Source organism: Barbus barbus, assembly GCF_936440315.1.
Source record: "Barbus barbus genome assembly, chromosome: 20".
Lineage (NCBI taxonomy): Eukaryota > Metazoa > Chordata > Actinopteri > Cypriniformes > Cyprinidae > Barbus > Barbus barbus.
This window is the reverse complement of record NC_136748.1, coordinates 9013419-9034757: the sequence shown is the minus strand read 5'-3', so window position 1 is coordinate 9034757 and position 21339 is coordinate 9013419. Positions and strand designations below refer to the sequence as shown.

At 37.3% G+C, this 21339-nt stretch overlaps 3 protein-coding genes across 3 annotated transcripts in view; 1 reads left to right on the top strand and 2 right to left on the bottom strand.

Moving 5' to 3' along the window:
• Positions 1 to 997: 997 nt before the first annotated feature.
• Positions 998 to 1920, top strand: LOC306886714 (palmitoyltransferase ZDHHC22-like; the record flags this gene model as incomplete). Its single annotated transcript, XM_079444043.1, has 2 exons — positions 998 to 1553; positions 1634 to 1920. The coding sequence occupies 2 exons, from the start codon at positions 998 to 1000 to the stop codon at positions 1918 to 1920; spliced, it is 843 nt and encodes a 280-aa protein (XP_079300169.1).
• Positions 1921 to 7210: 5290 nt separating this feature from the next.
• Positions 7211 to 12278, bottom strand: LOC306886092 (CLOCK-interacting pacemaker-like). Its single transcript, XM_079442968.1, has 4 exons — positions 11925 to 12278; positions 10728 to 10843; positions 10274 to 10443; positions 7211 to 9365 (listed from the first exon to the last, which is right to left on the bottom strand). Exons 2-4 carry the CDS (start codon positions 10771 to 10773, stop codon positions 8481 to 8483), a joined length of 1101 nt encoding a protein of 366 aa, XP_079299094.1. The 5' UTR covers positions 10774 to 10843; positions 11925 to 12278; the 3' UTR covers positions 7211 to 8480.
• A 265-nt stretch (positions 12279 to 12543) lies between these two features.
• LOC306886713 (snake venom vascular endothelial growth factor toxin ICPP-like) overlaps positions 12544 to 21339 on the bottom strand; it is a 25115-nt gene continuing 16319 nt past the window's right edge. The window contains exons 2-7 of the mRNA XM_079444042.1: positions 19262 to 19298; positions 16222 to 16418; positions 15913 to 15992; positions 15697 to 15726; positions 15553 to 15615; positions 12544 to 14201 (exon numbers count right to left, since the gene is read on the bottom strand). Of these exons, the coding sequence (XP_079300168.1) occupies positions 14180 to 14201; positions 15553 to 15615; positions 15697 to 15726; positions 15913 to 15992; positions 16222 to 16418; positions 19262 to 19298 (429 nt within the window). The 3' untranslated portion in view covers positions 12544 to 14179. The remainder of the gene's footprint in view (positions 14202 to 15552; positions 15616 to 15696; positions 15727 to 15912; positions 15993 to 16221; positions 16419 to 19261; positions 19299 to 21339) is intronic.

Below are 21339 nucleotides of genomic sequence, written 5' to 3'. Positions count from 1 at the left end.
CTTCAGGCTTTGTTGTTCCTTAATCTATTTGTCACGAACCCTGTCTGTAAAATATAAGTTTGTTTAAGAATTTAAATTTTGATAGGCCTATGTATTAGACCTCTGCGATTTATTTTAGGATATATTTAGTTAATGCATCCATATGGTTCATCACATCTCTTCTCATTGTCTTAGGGTTATATCCGTTTCTTGATGATGTGTTGTAGGCTATAGGCTACAAGCTGATGCATGCATTATTTTGATATTTTTTTTTCTGTTAAAATACTTTATCCAGTCACAGTTTAATGTGCAGGGACGTTTGAGAGACATTGTATTCCTGAATATGAAGTGTAAACACTGTGGCTTCCAGCATTGCTTATGTTTTTTGTTTAGTCCTACCAAAGGGTATAGAATAGCCCTACTTAGCAACATAGACTAAACCAATGGCGTGAGTTGGGGGCGGGGCTATCTGTTTTTTGACCAATGGAAGACGGTGGAGTATTTGGGAAACATGTTTGAAATACACATTATATCTGAAATTTCGTTTGGTTCATATGTCCATCCATCCATGCATCCATCATTCCATGGGCTCTCACCCGTTGGTGTCCAATGCCCGTCTGACTCTCCATTTCCACTGTGCACAGTTCAGATATACAGGAACACAAATGTCACACCTTGCCTTATGTACCCACGAAATTTCAAAAATAAGTATTATTTCTAAATAATTATTTCCAAACCAGGAAGCCATCATTCCACTTTTTTGTTTGAACTTGCTTGATAGTTGTTGGCCAAGAAAAAATCTTTATTGACAGCCAGTGAAAAATCTTTATAATGTCATGAAGTAAGTTTACAGTGTCAATAACATATAACTTTCTTTCATCATTTTCATTGAAGTAGTGTTAATTTGTCATAGGGATAAACTGCTGATACAGTGGTCAAGATGAAATGTATGATTTTATCATCTTCAGCTGAATGAATTTTCTGAATAAAGACATTCTTTTATTAATCTAACACAGGCATGTTGTTCAGGATGGTAAAACTCAGACTACTCAACACGATTGCACCTGCATACTTCTACACTGCAACCATAGTCACATTCGCCCTCCACTTCCTCCTCTTCATGCCCACTGTTTTCAGAAGTCCAGATGTGGCGCTAAATCCCACCATGCTGGTCCACATTGCCGTCTTTCTCTTCCTCATGGGGAACGCATTGGGTAATTACACAATGACTATATGGTACCCATCTGAGAGTGCCTATGAGACAGTTATTCCAGTCTGTTCACCCGACTGCCCGGACCGAATTGACGCCCATTACCTCCTGAATGGACGCCACTTCTGTAAAGTGTGTAAGAAAGTGATTCTAAAACGGGACCACCACTGCTTTTTCACAGGAAACTGCGTTGGGAATAGGAACATGCGCTACTTTATTATGTTCAGCATCTATACGTCCTGCTGTTGTCTGTATTCGTTGGTAATCGGGGTGGCGTATGTTACAATGGAATACTCCATTTCCTTTGAGAACCCACTGATGTTCCTCACTCTTCTACCGCTCTCGACAGGCTACTTCTTTCTTGGTATGTTTAATTTTGTTTTCTTGAGGCTTTCATACTTCAGATATCCTTGATAAGAACATTCTTTCTCTTTCTCCCCTCAGGTTTGATTTCGGGTCTCCAGTTCTTTCTGGTTATAATGCTGTACATCTGGCTGGGTATCGGACTAGTTAGCGCCGGTTTCTGCTGTCAGCAGCTTCTACTAGTAGCCCGAGGCCAAACCTGGTGCAAGCTGCAAAAAGGGCAGCTGTTAGAGAGTCGCGGGACCTGGCGCGCCAACCTGACTGATGTTTTTGGTTCCCGTTGGGCTCTGGGCCTTTTTCTGCCGGTTCAGACTGTTGAGAGCGTACCTGGGAACTGGCAGGTCTACCATGATCACAAACATGACTGAAAAGCCAAGAACATGCCATATCAGTGTTCATCATAATTTGACCTGTGTCGACCAGTTATTAAATGCGATAAGGGCTTCGGTTCACTTGAGTTGAATAAAGCCCATGCAACTGATCTACCTTTTTAGTGGATCGCTGCACAAATTAGGAGAGCGTTGCCGTTGTGTCACAAAGAGGTGGTAACACCCATATCTATGTCTATCAGCACTGCGCCAAAACTCAATTGCAGCCCTAGTTCAGGGCAGCAGTGATTAGCAGCGGTAAGATCAGAGAAGGAGGCCAGGATTAAAGGATGGATGGTATTTACAAAACAACGCACACAAGGTAATCAGCACACTATTACACAAGTGGTCTGCTAAAATGTGGGTAACATTTACAGTGCCCTCCATAAGTAGTGGAACAGTAAAGACAAAATTGCTCTGTTGGCTGTGGAGTCAAGACATTTACAAATATGATTAAAAGATGAATATGAGACAAAACTACAGAATGTCACAATTTATTATCAACCGTTTCAACACATGCATGTTTTACCAAATAAAAAGAACAGCACTTTTACAGTTCATCCCACTCATTGATCTGAGCATAAGTATTGGGACAGTTGAACATAAGGCAGATATAAAAGATTAAACGCTATTATTTAGTTGCAGATCCCTTGCACACAATCACAGAAGTGAGTCTGTGACCCATAGACATCACCAGACTCTTGGTCTCATCCTTTGAAATGCTTTTCCCAGCCTTTAATGCAGCCAATTCCAATTGTTGCTTGTTTTGGGGAGTTTCTGCCTTTACTCAGGCCCTTTCTGACAGAGCATGCTGCACAACTTCTTGTCCAGGCCCTGGTTGTTTCTAGACTGGACTACTGCAATGCTCTTCTGGCTGGTCTGCCATCAAACGCAATTAAACCTCTACAAATGATTCAGAATGCAGCGGCACGACTGATCTTCAACGAGCCCAAAAGAGCGCATGTTACACCACTCTTCATCTCCTTGCACTGGCTACCAGTGGCAGCTCGCATCCAGTTCAAGTCACTGATGCTTGCGTACAGATCTACCACAGGCTCTGCACCCTCCTACTTCCACTCACTATTACGAACCTACATCCCCTCCAGAAGTTTGAGATCTGCTAGTGAGCGACGCCTTGTGGTACCATCACAGAGAGGCTCAAAATCACTCTCCAGAACATTCTCGTTCACCATTCCTGGCAGGTGGAATAATCTTCCCACCCCTATCCGGAACGCCGGATCTCTGGCAACCTTCAAGCAACAACTGAAAACTCATCTCTTTCGGCAGTACTTGACTTCATCCTAAACTAAAAAAAAAAAAAAAACTTTCCTTCTATCTTTCTCTCCACCTACTAGTTTGTACTTATTTGAACAATGACTGAGACTTGGTGTTACGAGCACTTCCTCTGTCTGACTGCCTCTTCAAGATGAATCGCTTTTTGTATTCCCCAATTGTAAGTCGCTTTGGATAAAAGCGTCTGCCAAATGACTAAATGTAAATGTAAATGTACTCTCCTCTTCAGCTGGTGAAATTCATGTTCAATCAGATTTAAATCTGGAGATTGACTTGGACAATCTAAGACTTTCCATTTCTTTACCCTTATAAATTCCTTGACTGAACTGGCAGGGTGTTTTGGGTCATTGTCCTGATGCAATATGAAGCACTTCCCAATGAATCTGGTGGCATTTTCTTGAATATTGGTAGGCAAGATGGTTTTGTACCCTTCTGCGACTGTCATCATACATTAAGTCATCAGTAAAGTTGAGAGGGTCTGTTCCAGAGGCAGTCATGCATGCCCATGCCATGACACCACCTCCACCATGCTTTACAGATGAGGCTGTATGCCTGGGATCATTTGCAGTTCCCTTTTTTCTCCACATTTTTGCTTTCCCATCACTTAGATAAAGGTTCATCTTTGTCTCATCGGTCCATAAACACAGTTCCAAAACTCTTCTGGCTCACCTTTGTGCTTTTTTGCAAACTCTAATCTTGCCTTTCTATTTTTGGTGCTGGTCAGAGGTTTGCATCTTGCTGTGTAGCATCTGTAATTCTGTCTCAAAGTCTCCTGAGGACAGTAGATTGTCAGAGCTTCACCCCAGCTTTCTGGAAGTTGTTGGTGATTTTACAGACATGTCTTTTAGGGTTCATTTTCACAGCTTTTATGATTGTCTGTCATCAACTACTGTTGTTTTCTCAGCCGATCAGGTCGTTGTTGGTTGCTGGTGGTTTCCAAACTCTTGATTTCTCCATGCCCTTTGTTTTTGCTATAGCTCTAATTGACTTCCTCTTTTCTTTTAGCATCCAAATTTCTTGCTTTTCTCTCAAAGTCAGTTCCCTCGTCTTCATTCTGGTTTGTGTGTGTGATCATCGAATGTAAGATTCAGAATGCAGAAGTAATGGATATAACTGATACGACACATTCCCTGCTTTTAATATCTGAAGAATTAACGCAACAGGACACAGCTGATCACTTAGAAAGACCTGTGAGGCAACTCTTCCAATACTTATGCTCACATCAGATAGAGGGAAGAAACTCTAAAAGTGCTTCTTAGCTGGTAAAACATATATGTGTTGAATCATAACATCACATGACTCCATGTAAATATCATATATCAATAGCTATTCATAATTTTTCTCTACCTCATATTGCTGCTATTTAAATACCCTGGACAACTTTTTGCACATTCCTCTTATTACTATTTAAGTCAACAACATACTGACCTGTACTGACCTGCACATTTATATTTATATTTATATTTTTTATCTTTTATTTTATTTTATTCTCTTATTTTTTCTACTTTTCTTTTTCTTAATATTTTTATACTTTATAATTGCACTGTCCTTGGAGCGGACCTGACCTACATTTCACTGCTGGTTATACCCTGTATAATTGTGTATGTGACAAATAAAAAGCTTGAATCTTGAATCACCCAATAATAAAATTTTACATTCTGTAGTTTTGTCTCATATTCATCTTTTAATCATATTTGTAAATGTCTTGACTTCACAGCCAACAGAGCAATTTTGTCTTTACTGTTCCAATACTTATGGAGGGCACTGTGGATTAGTTAGATTTTGAATTGAATCGGACATACGTCACAGAAAATTTAATTATAATTTACTGAATTGCAATTAAAAAATCAACACAGGTAATGCATAAATAGCCTACTAAAAATGGAAAACTATAAACCCTTCAAACTTAACGGCTTAACATTTTTGAATGCATTTAATTGAACCAAGAATGCATTAAATTAATCAAAAGTGTCAGTAAGGACATTTAGAATGCTACAAAAAATTTCTGCTTTAAATAATGGCTGATGTTTTGAACTTTATATCCATAATCAGCACGGTTTACACAAACAGTAAATATTAAATCGCACAACTATTTTCAACATTGATAATATGAAAGTTATTTTAAATTGTAATAATATTACTGTTTTTACAGTATTTCAAGATTCAAAATTTTTATTTGTCACATACACAATTATACAGAGTATATCCAGCAGTGAAATGTGCAAAAAGAATGTGCAAAAAGTAATATGAGGTAGAAAAAATTATGAATATCTCATTGATATAGTGATATTTACATGGAGTCAAGTGATGTTATGACACAGAGTTAGAGTTTAGGAGCCTGATGGCCTGGGGGAAGAAGCTCCTCCTAAGTCACTCAGTTTTTGCCATCAGGCTACGGAAGCGCTTACCAGATGGAAGCAAAGTGAATAGACAGTTACCAGGGTGATTTGAGTCCTTGATTTTAACAGCTCTATTTTTACAGCGTTTGAGGTAGATGTCCTGCAGAGAGGGGAGAGCAGACCCTGAGATGCGCTCAGCTAAGCGCACAACTCTCTGTAGTGCTTTGCAGTCATGATTGGAGCTGTTTCCATACCACACTGAGATGCACTTTCTATGGTCCCTGAATAGAAAGTTTTCAGGATTGCTGGTAAGACCCTGAATTTCCTCAGCTGTCTCAGATGGTACAGTCTTTGCCTGGCTTTCTTAACCTGTGTTTGGATGTGTGTAGTCCAAGTCAGGTTCTCTGAGATGTTTACACCGAGGTACTTGAAGTTACTCACCCTCTCCACAGGGGTTCTACTGATCATAAGAGGAGTGTAGGGCTGCTGCTGTCTCTTCCTAAAGTCCATGATCAGCTCTTTAGTTTTGCTCACATTCAGAGAGAGACAGTTGTCCTGGCACCATGATGTGAGTCTCTCTACCTCATCCAAGTATGCGGTCTCATCGTTGTTGGAGATGAGGCCCAGAACCACAGTATCATCAGCGAATAAAATTTTTGATCAAATAAAAGCAGTCTTAGTGATCATAAGAGACTTTGCATTTCTATTTAAACATTGCAGTTATGTGAACTTCTTTGAATTACGATTAATTTTAATACCACTTCCATTCAAAATACATATTTCTGAAATTTCAATTCATCCTATGTTTGCTACCTCAATTTAAACTAATTTCATTACAGTTCAACAAATTTTTGTTACTGGACAAGAATTTAATTTTCAATTCATGTGTGAAAAGCACATGTACTTAATAGCTACGTCGTTTTTCTAAAAATGTTATTGAGGAAATTTATTATAAATATTATAATCAATTAGAATTATTTATTATTTACAACTATTTATTAGTTATAAAAACAATTTGTTTTGTCAATAAGGCTTGCAGAAAACAATTTGAGTTTGGTGCTATATTCAAATTACTTTACATTTCCCCTAGTCGACAGATTAGCTAAAAATGTTGATTTACTGTATGATCTAACCAAGCAGTAAATGTCTGCTTATTTTTATAGATTTTTTTCTTTGCGATCTGTCCAACATGGTCAAAGTAATTAGTAAGGATGGAGGGGCACACTGTTCTGTTACTGAAACCCTCTTATAAAACAGCAATCCACTATTAAGTTTCATGTCAGCGTTTCAATTATTATAAGTGCACGCTTACGATTGCTCCGCTCTTAATGCTGTTTGATGTTTTGAAACATGGCCCTCAACATCATTTGGCTGCAGTTGAACTGAGCATCATATCTTATCAAAACATCTTAACGCTTCACGTGCATCTTGACTGGATCAGTTGTCCATGCTTGGTTTAGACGCAGGTTATTTGTTCAGAAGTTGGAGATTATTTCCATTGCCAACTGCATTATCACAGCTGATGATATTTTCCTATAATAATTTTTTTTTACCACCTTTTTAGTTGTTATACTGTTGTGAATTGAGTTTTGTATTTGATGCATGATAAATATGGCATGCAATGATAATGTACATTTCAGTTGATGAATATTTTTTTTGTGATTGATTTATTTGTAACTAATTAGGTTTTATATAAAATGACTTCAACCAAAACACAAATTTAAGGGCTTTTCTTGGAGATCAGCTTCAATATTAAAACACATTAAACCATGATTTAATAAACAAATCGTTCAAACTTAAAATAACTAATAAATGCCTTTATTTTTGAAGGCACAAAAAAGTCAAATGACACCTAAAACTGCACTTCAGTACAATGCTACTACTAAACATGACTATTGCATAGATTTCTACAGCAAAAATGTGTCACTTAGTATCGAGTTCTGATAAATTAGCACAACGTGTTTATATTTTTGGAAAGTAAATACAAATGCATTCCAGAAAACGACAACAGAACAAAAAAAGAACATTTGCACAGTGTACATGCTATTTTTTAGTGCATTCATTACTCCACTAAACCTGACCTCTGTCATCAAAGCTTATTAGTACCTGCTTTCCAAACAGAATAAACAGTATGTATGCATGCAGTATAACAGATTGCTATGAAAAAAATACAAAAATAAATCAACCTGTACATTTGCCAATTTGCTCATTCACATCCAAACCGAATGAATGTAAACAACTTACTTAATAATACGACAAGGCATTACAAATAACAAGCACATGTGAAATGCTACTTCAAATACATTCTGACCAGTACAAATGTTTATTAGTACTCTTACTCTTAACTTGGAGATGCATTGAGAACACATTATACACATACAAACAATGTTTATTACAAACACATTTTTACAAATTTTCAAATACTCACAAGGATGATTCTGAATTTCACATTTACATCTGAATTAAAAAGCAACAACTGTGCACTTAAGTATAAGTACTCAAATATTTGTCATTAGTCAAAGGCATTTATTAAATACAGTGATAAAAAATAACTCTTTTCCCATTTTGATTATTTTTGAGCAGAAACTATTTTGGGTTCCAGTTCTGATTTTCCAAGGCCTCCTTTCCAAATAGTAACCAGTTCGATTGAAATACAAGAACAGTTCCTTTCAATGAGTGTGCTAATAAATTCTGAATCACTGTATCACTTTATTCAGAAAAAAGATGCAATTGTGACCTAAACAATCTCTTAATATACTTTGACAAATCCACAAGAATAAAGGTTGGATAGATAAAACTTGACGTGATAACTAGATCTCTGGACTTGAAGACTCAAATCTTGCCTAACTTCATAAGGTCGGAGTAAAGGTGGCTATTCCACAAAACCATAGAATACAACAGCTGATATAATAAAATCTGAACCTGCTACTACACCATACAACCCACGTCTGTGATATCCTGCTCTGCATCCCTTACAGAGTCTACCAGTGTGTCCACTGGCGTCTCCTCACTGTTTCCAGAGCTCTGGAGGATAAGCTGCAATCTCGTCCAGACTTTGGGATCTCCACTACATATGGCCTCCAAGAAGAGGTCAGTCTGAGCCTGCAGACTCTTAAGTTGGGCCTGGGACCGTTTATTTTGTCGAATAAGTTCCTTTGTGCGCAGTGTGATGCCAAGCAGGCCTGACCGATTCAAAATGTTATAAGTGTTGCAGAAGCGTTTGTGTTTGCTGAAGCTTGGAGAGAGGGCTTCTGAGATATTCTCCACATCACTGCTCTGGGTAACTGAAGCTTTGGGACTCTTTTGAGGGAATGAAGTGAGGAAGGAGTCAGTGCAAAGTGAGAATGGTGAAGTGGTGGTGTGGGGCTCCTGAAGGTCAGAAAGCCTGGATGAGGAGTTTTCCACAGCCATGTCTTCAACAGCGTGATCAGTTTCTCCTAAAGAAGCAATGTTGGGATCTACATCGTGATCTTTAAATGTCTCAGACACATCCTGCTTCAAAGAAGAACCGTGGAAAGGTTTTTCATCGTAACGACGTCGTTGATGTCTTCCACCATGACTGTAGTTTGACCTCTTATGGATAGCACTGGGACCCTCGTCGATTGCAGACTCCTGTGCAAGATGCGGGGACATTTTTGGAAAGGTGTTCTGCATGGGAACATGCTTTCTGGGATGTTTCTGCTTGTCGGAGCATTGTCCTGTATAGTCACCAGCTGGAGGGACTGGCTGTAGGAAAAGCAGCTGGGACTGAGGAACCACATCTAGTGAAGTGTTTAAGCTCCAAGGTTTTAGTGCAGGGGCCACAGAGTTAGGCTGAAACAAGAATAATCAATAAACAATTTTGTAAAACAGACACATACTCTTTAGTTCTCATCTGCAATAACAGGAGGGATCAATGACGTGGCGCAAATGTTTCCGTCTTATTAAAAAAAATGCAACTCATAAAATGATAAACTTCTTCTATGAGTAGCAAGTTTTTCATTTCTTCATTGCGGATACCTTTATGTCACTGACCCAGCTGTAATATTTATAAAACAATATTTAAAGCAATCACTTCATTCAGACATGCAGCATGTTTTCGCTTGCTAACACTGATAAGAAGCGGCAGCATATGCATGAAAAGCGCAGTTATATGACATCTCGTGTGTATGGAGAACAGCTGTATGCAAGAGGCAATAAGAGCGCAAGCAAAGCCTGTCTCCTATTGCATACCATGGAAACATTTAATTAAACACACCAATAAATTAATTGGGTTCAGTGAAGAAACTGTGTTGTGAAATATCTCACCAGCTTTAACCAAACCCATTACTGAAATGGTAGGTAAACCTGCTTTAAAGGGCAATTCAAATGCCTTTTAATATGAATAAATTACTGTTTTTGATATAGATTTAATGTACAATATTATAAGTTTCAAATTTTTCTTGCCTATTTCAGTTAGCCGAATTACTCTGAGTAAAGTAAATAAAAACACACAGATTAGATTATTTATAAAGCTCTTATTCATCTTATTGTTAGTTCATATTTCGGGAGCCGAAGATGTTGAGTGCAGCAAATGGCTGTAATAAGCAGTAACTACTAAACATATTTAGTAAATATAGCTTTTGAGACCAAAACAAAATCGTAACTGCAACAAACAGATGTGTGTCACAAGCTAAAGCTTTTCCAGCAAAGCAACTATACAGAGATAAGGAGATTTCCAGAAATGTATAAATGTGTCATACCTGCTTAAGAGCAAGGTTGTTCATTACGATCATGGGAGAGATGCCTGGATGGGAGCCAGGAATGAAAGGCACCTGAGGAGCTGTCGGCATGCTTTGTGCTGCAGTACTGGTTGGTCCTATGTCTTCCAAGTCTGTCTGGTCCAAAGCACTAAAATATCCTGAGCTGGCATCTACAGTGAGAAAATATTGTAATATTGTAAGGGTAAAACCCAGCAATTATGTGCAGTTATAAACCTATAACAATGTAATTATAGACAATATTGCATAAATATAATCAGTAATGGGTATTAGTAATAATCATACCACGGCATTTAAGACAAGTACTCCCACCATATTTTGCTTAAAACCATAATACACAGAAAAACAAGGGCTGTGAAATCTACTTTCTCATGTAAGCTGAGAAATGAATAATACACAACAGAACACAAAGCTGGAAAATCTATAAACGACAAACCTGAATCTCTGTCGATCTCACTGGAGGCTTTACGTTTGTTGCCCATGTTGGATCTTCTCTGGTGGTCTGATTTGCTGGATTTCAGTCCATCTGTACAGCCCTGATCCAGGCAATGACTGAGAGCAGGACAGAGTCATGGATTAAAGAAAGAAAAGTCAAAACCCTGAAAGATGATAGTCTAGTGTAACATGAGCACATGTATGACTCCTGGCAGTTAAACTCACTTAAAGACCAAATATTGGCTTCATCACACCGAAAACACACACACACACACACACACGCGCGTTTGTTTTTGTGAATTGTGGGGGACATTCCATAGGCGTAATGGTTTTTATACTGTACAAACCGTATTTGCTATCGTCCTACACCTAAACTTACCCCTTACAGGAAACTTTGTACATTTTTACTCATTCTCTATGATTTATAAGCCTTTTGAAATATGGGGACATGGGGAAATTTACTCATAAATCACCTTCTCCTTGTAATACCTATGTCATACCCATGTCATTATACAAATTTGTGTCTTCATATGTCACACACACACACACACACACACACACACACACAAACAAACGTTTGTTTCTATGAATTGTGAGAACTTTCCATAGACTACTTTTATACTGACCAAACAATATTTTATATCTCCTAAACCTACCGCTTAGAGAAAACCTGTTTGCATTGTTACACTTTCAGATAAACATGATTTGCTATTTTTATATATATTTTTCCCTCGTGGGGACAACAGGCAGGTCCCCACAATGTCAAAAATGTCAGGTTTTACTATCCTTGTGGGGACATTTGGCCCCCACAATGTATCATAAACAAGTACACACACACACACACACACACAGTTTATCATGAATTAGCAAATATCACTAAACAAAGTTTCTCATAGTAAATAAACAGCTCATGAATTAATCATGAGCAGACTGAGAGAGTGCCAAGAAAACAAGTAAACAAGTCCACACATACATGCGCTGGCCTTAATGCACCCCCATACTGAACAAAAACATCTCAACATCTTTAAATACAGCTTGACAAACACAATAGCAGCTTGTTTTAGATCTAGTATTGATCATTTTTAAACATACAATACGAACAGAGCCTCGCTACTGCAGCACCTGATACACGGTGCCAAACACGAGACTCTCCCATAAACACAGACTACAGCACAAAATGCATGTTTTCTTAACTTACCTAAAGCAATTCTCCTCAAACTCAAACTCCTCAAAGGCTTGTATGTGAAACAACGCTTGACGAGAGAAAACTAAGCTTATATTTCTGTTGTTGTGGAAACTGGATTGTCCAGAGAGCAACGTGAGTTTACACACAGCTCCGCCTTCTCGACTGGATTAAATAGCTGTTACCAGGGAAACCGCCGAATCGTCACTTGCTTAACTATGCAAGACCCGCCTTATATTTGCATAGCGCCTTCTGATTGGTGCAGAGATGAACCCTTGCGACTGTAAACGTGACTGAAGTGTGGAATGAAATCTGCACCGCAGCGTGAAGAGAGAATCTAGCACGCGCTGCAGCGTCATCTCCTCTATCACATTGTTTTTAATGTATAAAAAATGTAGCTCACAGAATGAAACCCGCGTAACAAACAAAACTTTTATTGATTTCTACGCACTTCAAACGTCAATGACACTCAAAAAGTTTGCTTCACAATTCAATATATATATATATATGTATATATATATTACAATTATTATTTGAACCACATCTTTATTTGTTTATTTGCCAAGTGCTGTAAACTTACTAAGAAATATTAGGTGTTCCTCCTTTCTGAATGGCGATCCATATGGCCCTGAATTCTCAAAGTCAATGGAAATATTAAACTCAAATTAATTTCCTCATGTCCTAAAGTACATACATTTTGGCAAAGTGCATCCACCACAGAATTGCCCTCCCAACAGGCCCAAAAAAGTCTGAGTATCTTCCCTCACTCCAACCCCAGCAAGAGTCATGCTACAAAAACGACATCATATCTATAATTCATTGCCAAAATATATATTGCATTAAAATGGAAATCATTTACATCAAATCAATGTGAACACTGGATACATAAGAAACACAAACATCATTCTAAAAATGTCTTATTGGGTTTACTTACTGTTTTATTGAATTTCCTGACTATATGGCACAAGACTTGATCCAATACCCCTTGAAATAAACACTTATGCTTTAGTTTACTGACTTTCAAACTACATTTTAAACCGTACTTTAAATTAGATTTATGTTAACTGTAATGTTCAATATTTATGTTAATTGTATGTCACCATGTAATTAATAAAGAGAAACTTTATTAAGTTTCGTATATGACATAAATCATAGACAACAACCCAGTCCATTCTTTGATCAAAATCACACACACATGGCCAAATGTTTTTTCATAATAATCAGAAATAACAAACAATAGTCACTTTATTAGAAAGGCACTCTTAATGTTGTATAATATTAATACATATTAACAATATTTTGAAAAACATACACCATTTTATACATTGGGAATTAAATAGCCCTTTGGTGAAAACTATTGTATTTATATTTAGGGCCAGCAGCACAGATAATAATGCTTCTTTGGTTTAATTCCAGCACTTTATAGACCTGAGTCTAAAGTGTGGGAAATTTGGTCATTTTCACTGACAAAACAATAATACAAAGCACCAACATTCACTCGTGATTCATATCGTGATGAACGTTTGTCTCTGTTCGTGTTGATCTCATAATGGGATGGCTTTCAGACCAGTATTATTTGAAAAACACTTTGTGAACGTAATTATTTTATTATTACCACCACTAGAGGTCTGTATGTCAATTTAATGCTGAAGTCCAGGGCTAAACCCACAGAGAAGATTTAGAACGTCAACAGAAAATACTATGTATGAAAAAATCTTCTAACATGGTTTTCACATTAGTAAATTGTAATAGTCTTAGCATAGCAGTAATGTAGAATCTAAAGAGATGACATTTGGCATTTTGTTCTGTGCTTCCTTCTAGAATTATGACCAAATACACAATGGCTTAGTTAATGCATTGATTAATGGAATGCACCAGTTTTACTTCAGTGGATTTTAATAAATAAAAGGGGAAGACTTGGCAGCTAAACCAGTACTAACACTACTATTACTTTATTACTTTCATTACTACTATTATAAAATAATAATATTATAATAATATAAGTCCCTAGGGTTTATTCGGTCTCAGATTTTAGGTTTGGTCTTCAGTTGTTTTACTTCTGTAGAGAGCTGCACAACAGGAGTTTCCTGTATAGATGACTAGAAGGCCCCCCGTGTGCCGACAGAAGCCCCATCACCATAACAACTCTGCATCTGGGATGGTTGGGTGCAGAGCAGTGGCAGTATCCATAAGTGAACGATGATGACGGTGAGGGTCGCACAGAAGGGGGTAGATGCGTGCGATTGGCTGGCATCACTGCGAGACAGCGTTTACCTGCGGGGAGGCTGACACCTGTAAGAAAGCACACATTAATACAAGTGTGCCGCTTATGCTCAGAGAACAACGCACTCTTTGTACTCTGTGTCCTTTAAGTACATAAAAAACCTGTTCTTATCAAAATACCACTGAAATGTGGAGACTTCATTAGAGCTTTGAGGAAAGAGGTTCTTCATGAGGTCATTTATGAAATAACTGGTTTTAATTGTAAAAGTTAATATGACAATCAACCTGACTATAGTTTACACCAGTGGTTCTTAACTCATTAGTGAGCATCATTAAACTTCTAAAGGGCCTTAAGATATCTGTCAAGGTTTGGTTTCTGTTTAGTTTCCCTTTTGCCCTTATTTGGTTTTTCCTGTTCTAGTTTCCTGTCATTAGTTAATCATCGTTCATCCTGATCACCTGTGTTGTATTAATTATCTTGTTTGCTCCTTTGTTCCCTGTTCTTTAAAAGTCCTGAGTTCTCCCCTATGTTTTGTCAGATCTTGTGAGTTTGTAAAGTGTGTTGATGATTATTAAAAACCTCTGTTTCTTCCATTCCTCGTCGTGCGCTTCCTTGCTACAACCACATACCCATAACAATGACTTAAAATAAAGACAAAACAAACATTAGGATTATAGCTAAAATGGCTAAAGATATATCTTATTTTACTCTCTCTTAGTTTCTTTTTTTCTTTTTGGAACTCACAATAAAATTGTGACCTGGAAAAGTCATCTAAATTAATAAAATATTATAAAACTATTTTTAAACATTTTATGTATATTTTATTTTATGTATATACTTTCTTTTTCTAACTATGGTAAGCTGTAAAATATTTTATTAAGTGTTGGGAATTGTGCAAATCACATAGAACTAGAAGCCTTTAAATATTGTTCTGGATAATGAGGGCCTTCAAAAAGGACAAGAACATTTTTAAGGGTCAGGTCAAGTAGATCGGTAATACTTTAGTTTAAATTCTCACTATTAACTAGCTGCTTATTAGCATGCATATTACTAGCATACTGGCTCTTTAACTGTTGCTTATAATTTAAGCGCATATTCTGCATGACCATATTCTACATCCTACATAACTTTAAGCAGTAATTAGGAGTTTATTGAGGCAAAAGTCATAGTTAACAGTTCATTAATAGTGAGAACTGGACCTTAAAATGATCGTTGTGTGTGACCAAATATGGCAGATGCTGATAACAAATATATTTAGATTTCATTCTGTACAGGACAGTTTAATTAAAAATGAGTTCAGCCCTCTTAAAAATAGACCGTTACCTAATTGAGTGTATATTCTGCTTATCTATGCTTATTAGAGTATTGCATTGTTAGCTTAGCAACATGCTAATGTAAAACCATCAATATTTAACTTACGTGTCACAATCTTTCACTCTCTTTTTCTCCTTCCTTTTTCTCCCTCTGCTTCTGGGTTTCAATCTACAACAAAATGAACCATCATTGTTAATCCAATTTGTCTTTTTACTAAAGTGTAACTGCGTCAGAGTAGTAACTTGTTACCTGTCTTGTTTCTTTGTAGGTTTTCTTAGTCTTGGCATCACAATGTAAGATAAAGCAGAGAGAAAAGCGGAGGGATTATTACGAACACATTTTCATACTTGATACAAATTTAAAATTAAACATTTTTGTTCAATATTCATATCTACAATGTCAATACAAAGCAGAGTCTCAATGCAAAACATGTGGTTGCATAAACAAAATTGATATTTTCCTTACCTACATTCACAGGCTTTGTGCTCCACAAAGGTCATCTCCACATATTCTTGGCCCTGCTCTGCTGGCTTAATCTTTAATAACTGAAAAAGTCATAATATTAATATCTATTGCAACCATGTGCCTGACACAGACAAAATAAAGTCTCCTACATAGATATTACTTAAGTGGAAAAGCATCCAAAGTAAAAGTCCAAACTGCCGATATATGAAAGTATGAGCTAATATTCATAATTATTGGTACCATCTTTTGTGCTACTTTTGAAACTTTTGAAGTAAATATTGTTGGCCTAGATGAATGAAAAATCCTTACTTGCATGGTGGTGTTAGAAGTAAGTGTAGGGTGACACTCCAGATTCTCATCACCACAGCAACCAGCGCAGCGGACCAATGGCACGCAGGCGGGGCTGAAAATGTGCTCCACCTCCCCAGGGTACTCCTGAACCACTTCCACTAGCTCCTCTATAGTGCGGCAGAAGCTTTTCCCCCAAACTTCTTGAAACAGCATCACTGCAACACAACAAGCCATTGACCTTTACAAGTGCGCATGAATATACAATAAGAAATTACTGAGTATTTGGAAGCAATCACTGAGCAATCTATGAACTGATTAGTAGTGCGAGATGTATCAAAATGCAAGTAACTCATTTGAGATGAGATTACTATACCTATTTGCCACGTGATCCACATTCTAACACAATTAATATGGTAATATACTTGGCAATGTTAATTTATCTGGTCTTGGCAGAATAGATCTGCTACGTGGCTGCTGCTGCGGCAGAGCAAGGACTGAGACTTTCTACTGCCAATAGATCCACAACATGCTGCTGTGAGCATGTAAGAAATGCTGCTGCTGCACGTATACCATAAAAAATAACCCCCATTTACTACATACATGAAATCACCCCATAGCAGATCTATACAGATGGAGCTGGGGAAGGTGGAGGGTTTCTGAAGCTGAGGAGCAAGCTCATTGGCTGCTGATGTGAAAGAAACCAATCATATGTGCCATGTGAATAATCATGTGATTATATCCGACTGGGTTAGAACCTATCGGCCTGTGTCATCTAGAGTTTCATGATAGATCTTTGTATTAATGTGCCTCATTAGACTCATAGTTCTCATTAGAATCATACCTGTAGTTACTAAAAGTCCAAACCTCATAATCATAATACTTTTGTCCTTATTTCTCAGGGCAAATGTATATACAGTGGTGTGAAAAAGTGTTGGCCCCTTCCTGATTTTTTATTTTTTTGCATGTTTGTCACACTTTAATGATTGATCAAACAAATTTAAATATTAATCAAAGATAACACAAGTAAACATAACATGCGGTTTTTGAATGAGGTTTTTTATTATGAAGGGAAAACAAAATCCAAACCCACATGGCCATGTGTGTAAAAAGTGCTTGCTCCCTAAACCTAATAACTGGTTGGGCCACCCTTAGCAGCAACAACTGCAATCAAGCGTTTGCGATAACTTGCAATGAGTCTGTTACAGCGCTGTGGAGGAATTTTGGCCCACTCATCTTGGCAGAATTGTTGTAATTCAGCCACATTGGAGGGTTTTCGAGCATGAACCGCCTTTTTAAGGTCATGCCACAGCATCTCAACAGGAATCAGGTCAGGATTTTGACTAGGCCACTCCAAAGTGTTCATTTTGTTTTTCTTCAGCCATTCAGAGGTGGATTTGCTGGTGTGTTTTGGATCATTGTCCTGCTGCAGAACCCAAGTTTGCTTCAGCTTGAGGTCACGAACAGATGGAGCCGACATTGTCCTTCAGGATTTTTTGGTAGACAGCTGAATTAATGGTTTCATTTATCACAGCAAGTCTTCCAGGTCCCGAAGCAGCAAAACAGCCCCAGACCATCACACTACCACCACCATATTTTACTGCTGGTATGATGTTCTTTCTCTGAAATGCTGTGTTACTTTTACGCCAGATGTAATGGGACACACACCTTCCAAAAAGTTCAACTTTTGTCTCGTCAGTCCACAGAGTATTTTCCCAAAAGTCTTGGGGATCATCAAGATGTTTTCTTGCAAAACTGAGACGAGCCTTTATGTTCTTTTTGCTCAGCAGCGGTTTTCGTCTTGGAACTCTGCCATGCAGGCCATTTTTGCCCAGTCTCTTTCTTATGGTGGAGTAATGAACACTGACCTTAACTGAGGCAAGTGAGGCCTGCAGTTCTTTAGATGTTGTTGTGGGGTCTTTTGTGACCTCTTTGATGAGGCGTCGCTGCGCTCTTGGGGTAATTTTGGTTAGCCGGCCACTCCTGGGAAGGTTCACCACTGTTCCATGTTTTCTCCATTTGTAGATAATGGCCCTCACTGTGGTTCGCTGGAGTCCCAAAGCTTTAGAAATGGCTTTATAACCTTTCCAGACTGATATATCTCAATTACTTTCTTCTCATTTGTTCCTGGATTTCTTTGGATCTCAACATGATGTGTAGCTTTTGAGGATCTTTTGGTCTACTTCACTTTATCAGGCAGGTCCTATTTAAGTGATTTCTTGATTGTGAACAGGTGTGGCAGTAATCAGGCCTGAGTGTGAAGAGAAACTGAACTCAGGTGTGATAAACCACAAAAAACCCTTCATTTAAAAACTGCATGTTGTGTTTACTTGTGTTATCTTTGATTAATATTTAAATTTGTTTGATGATCTGAAACATTAAAGTGTGACAAACATGCAAAAAAATTAAAAATCAGGAAGGGGGCCAACACTTCTTCACACCACTGTATACATGATCCATATTTACCTATGCAGAAATGTACAATATAGATTTTCTTTCCATAGTTCTGGATCTCTGGGAAATCTCTGGGAAAAGGCAACAAGAAAAACCTCTGCAGTGTGTGTGTGTGTGCATATCCTGTTTTTCATTTATCAGGATTTCTCAAAAGAGAATGTCCTATGGGATCTTGCAGAGAACAGTTCTTTATTACCAATTTTGGCTTTTTATTGCCATATTACTCTTCTTATTGAGTTAGTGTAAGTTTCTCACTTATGTTTGAAATAAAGAGACTATAAATATTTATCTGACAGCATATTTCTTTCAAAAATAGCCAAAAGGGCTCTGCTTAATAAATAACACATGGCAAGTAAAAGGACTTTGTAGGTTTTAATATAATGTACTGTCTCTTTTGTACAGTTCCTGCTGTAAAATATCCATTTCTCATGTGTGTCTGATCCTCATAACCAAGACAAAAAAATGTAAAACAGAGAAAAAAGATGAAAAAAAAAACTCATTCAGCCTACTCGTGTTTATTGAGTGTAGTTGTTCGAAACTTTGCAAACACACTGATGTTTATAAGACTGAATTTCATATGTTTTATGTCATGAGGTGAATCTCTTACCTTTAGCAGTGTTGTCTACATTTACTAAGGAAGAACTCTGCAAAAAAGAGTGTAAAAAGACACAGATTACAATATAGTCTCAATTAAAGTATAAACAAAGACCATGATAAAATAAAAAAATATATATTATTATTAGTAGTAGTATTGTTGTTATTATTATTAAAAAGCATAAATAAAAGTAATTATTATTTGAATAAATAAGAAGATGAAGAAGCAGCAGGAAATTGACAACAGAATGTTTTTTTGTTTTTTTGTTAAGAACTTTTTATTCAATTTTCTTCCTGAAACAGCAGTAACAAACAAAAAACAACTGTGCAAATTCAGAACCCACAGTAAAACAATTTTCACATGGATTCCAGAAAAGATGACAACATCAAGCACTGAATGACACAAACTTACAGTTTCCACACTAGATCCATGCACACGAGAAGTTGAGAGTTCCACCGAGACAATGTCCATCAAACACACAGTCCAGGTTCGTCCGACCATTGTGTGAGGAGGACTCCAACGGTTGACTAGCTATTTTTTGCTGCTGTGAGAGCAGCTAACAGTAAACATCTTTGTTGGACGGACAAGGTGAAATCCCAAAAGTCATGCATGAAATCATGGTGCGGAGACAAACATATCTCAGTACCCAACTGTTATTTTTTGTCTTCCCACAGTCCCATCAAACAGTCCCACCTTTTTTGTCATCAAAAAGGATCATATATCACTTCTTGAACAACCAAGTATCCCTTGGTTGGGAAAAACTGACTTAAATAACTGGCCCTTTAAACAACAGCACTCACTGGTGGTAAGAAACAATAATGCATGTTTCCTGTGCTGTACGTTCCTCTGTGAAATTCTCTTTCACCTGTGCCAGGACAAGAATCTAAGCCCTATCATATTCCCATTTGTGTGTGTCTATTCGTTCCTGTTTGTGTGTGTGTGTATAAGTTCAAAATCTTCTTCCTGCAGTTTAAGATTTAACTATTTTCCCATTGTCCATCTCCCTCTGTGGTTATTTTCAAAAATGTAGAAATCAGTGTGGTTTTAAGTCAGTGCCCTAAGGGAAACTGCATTCAGTTCTTTTGGATGGGAGTTAGATACATCCACCAAACTCTCCATCCCAAGGAAATATAAAACAGTGTTTATGAATTAATGAATCAAATAAATCTCTAAACCTTTGCTCTGCAATATATTATGTTATATTGTATTGCACTATACTACAGATAATGCTACAGGCTCTTTGCAGAACTTTGTAGTCAATAAATGATAGCCTATATAAATGAGAAAAACTAGAGTCATGAATAGGCAATAAAAATGATCTTGGCTCGTCCCCATTTCCATTCTCCATCTTTACAGCTCCTTTCACACATTAAACCCGGTAAATTACTGACAAATGACCATATTGACTATTCCTAAATACACCACATATGCTGTATACACAATCAATAGTGTTCTTGTGTTTTACCATAAAGAATTTAAAGACCTAGGTCAAAACTTTTAACCACCATAGCAAGACTAGTTTGTGAAAGTGGAAGGGAAATGCTGCAGGGTCAATGTGGTCATTGTGTTGCAATTTTCATTCTGAAAAGAGGGAATTTACTGAAACATTTTCAGTAAAGAGAAAGTACTATAAAACACAATTGGCAGTGCAGAACTTTCAACTTCTTGTTCCCCATTGAAAAAACTTAAACAAGGTTAAGGGCCCATTCATACAGAACACATTTCTTTGATATTAAAAATGCAAGATGTAGGCAATGGGATTAAAAACACATATAACACATTTATAAAAGTTGAGCTTCCTTTAACTTGAGTGTGTGTTTTGACAAGACACAAATGCAGCGGTCAAACACGTCTATTATTGGGTGAAACATGTATTTTATAATTAACATTTCTCTTGACTGTGCCATATTATAATGAATAATGATCAATCCATAATATATAATGTTTTTCACTGAGCTTGTCACTGTGCATTCTAGAAGTTTCTGCATAGGCTGCATACAGTCTTAAATATGCTTATAAGGCATAATAAATTTGCTGCCGACTTTGGATAATGCTATCTAGGAAGGCAGCAAGTGTTGAGTGACAGTCAA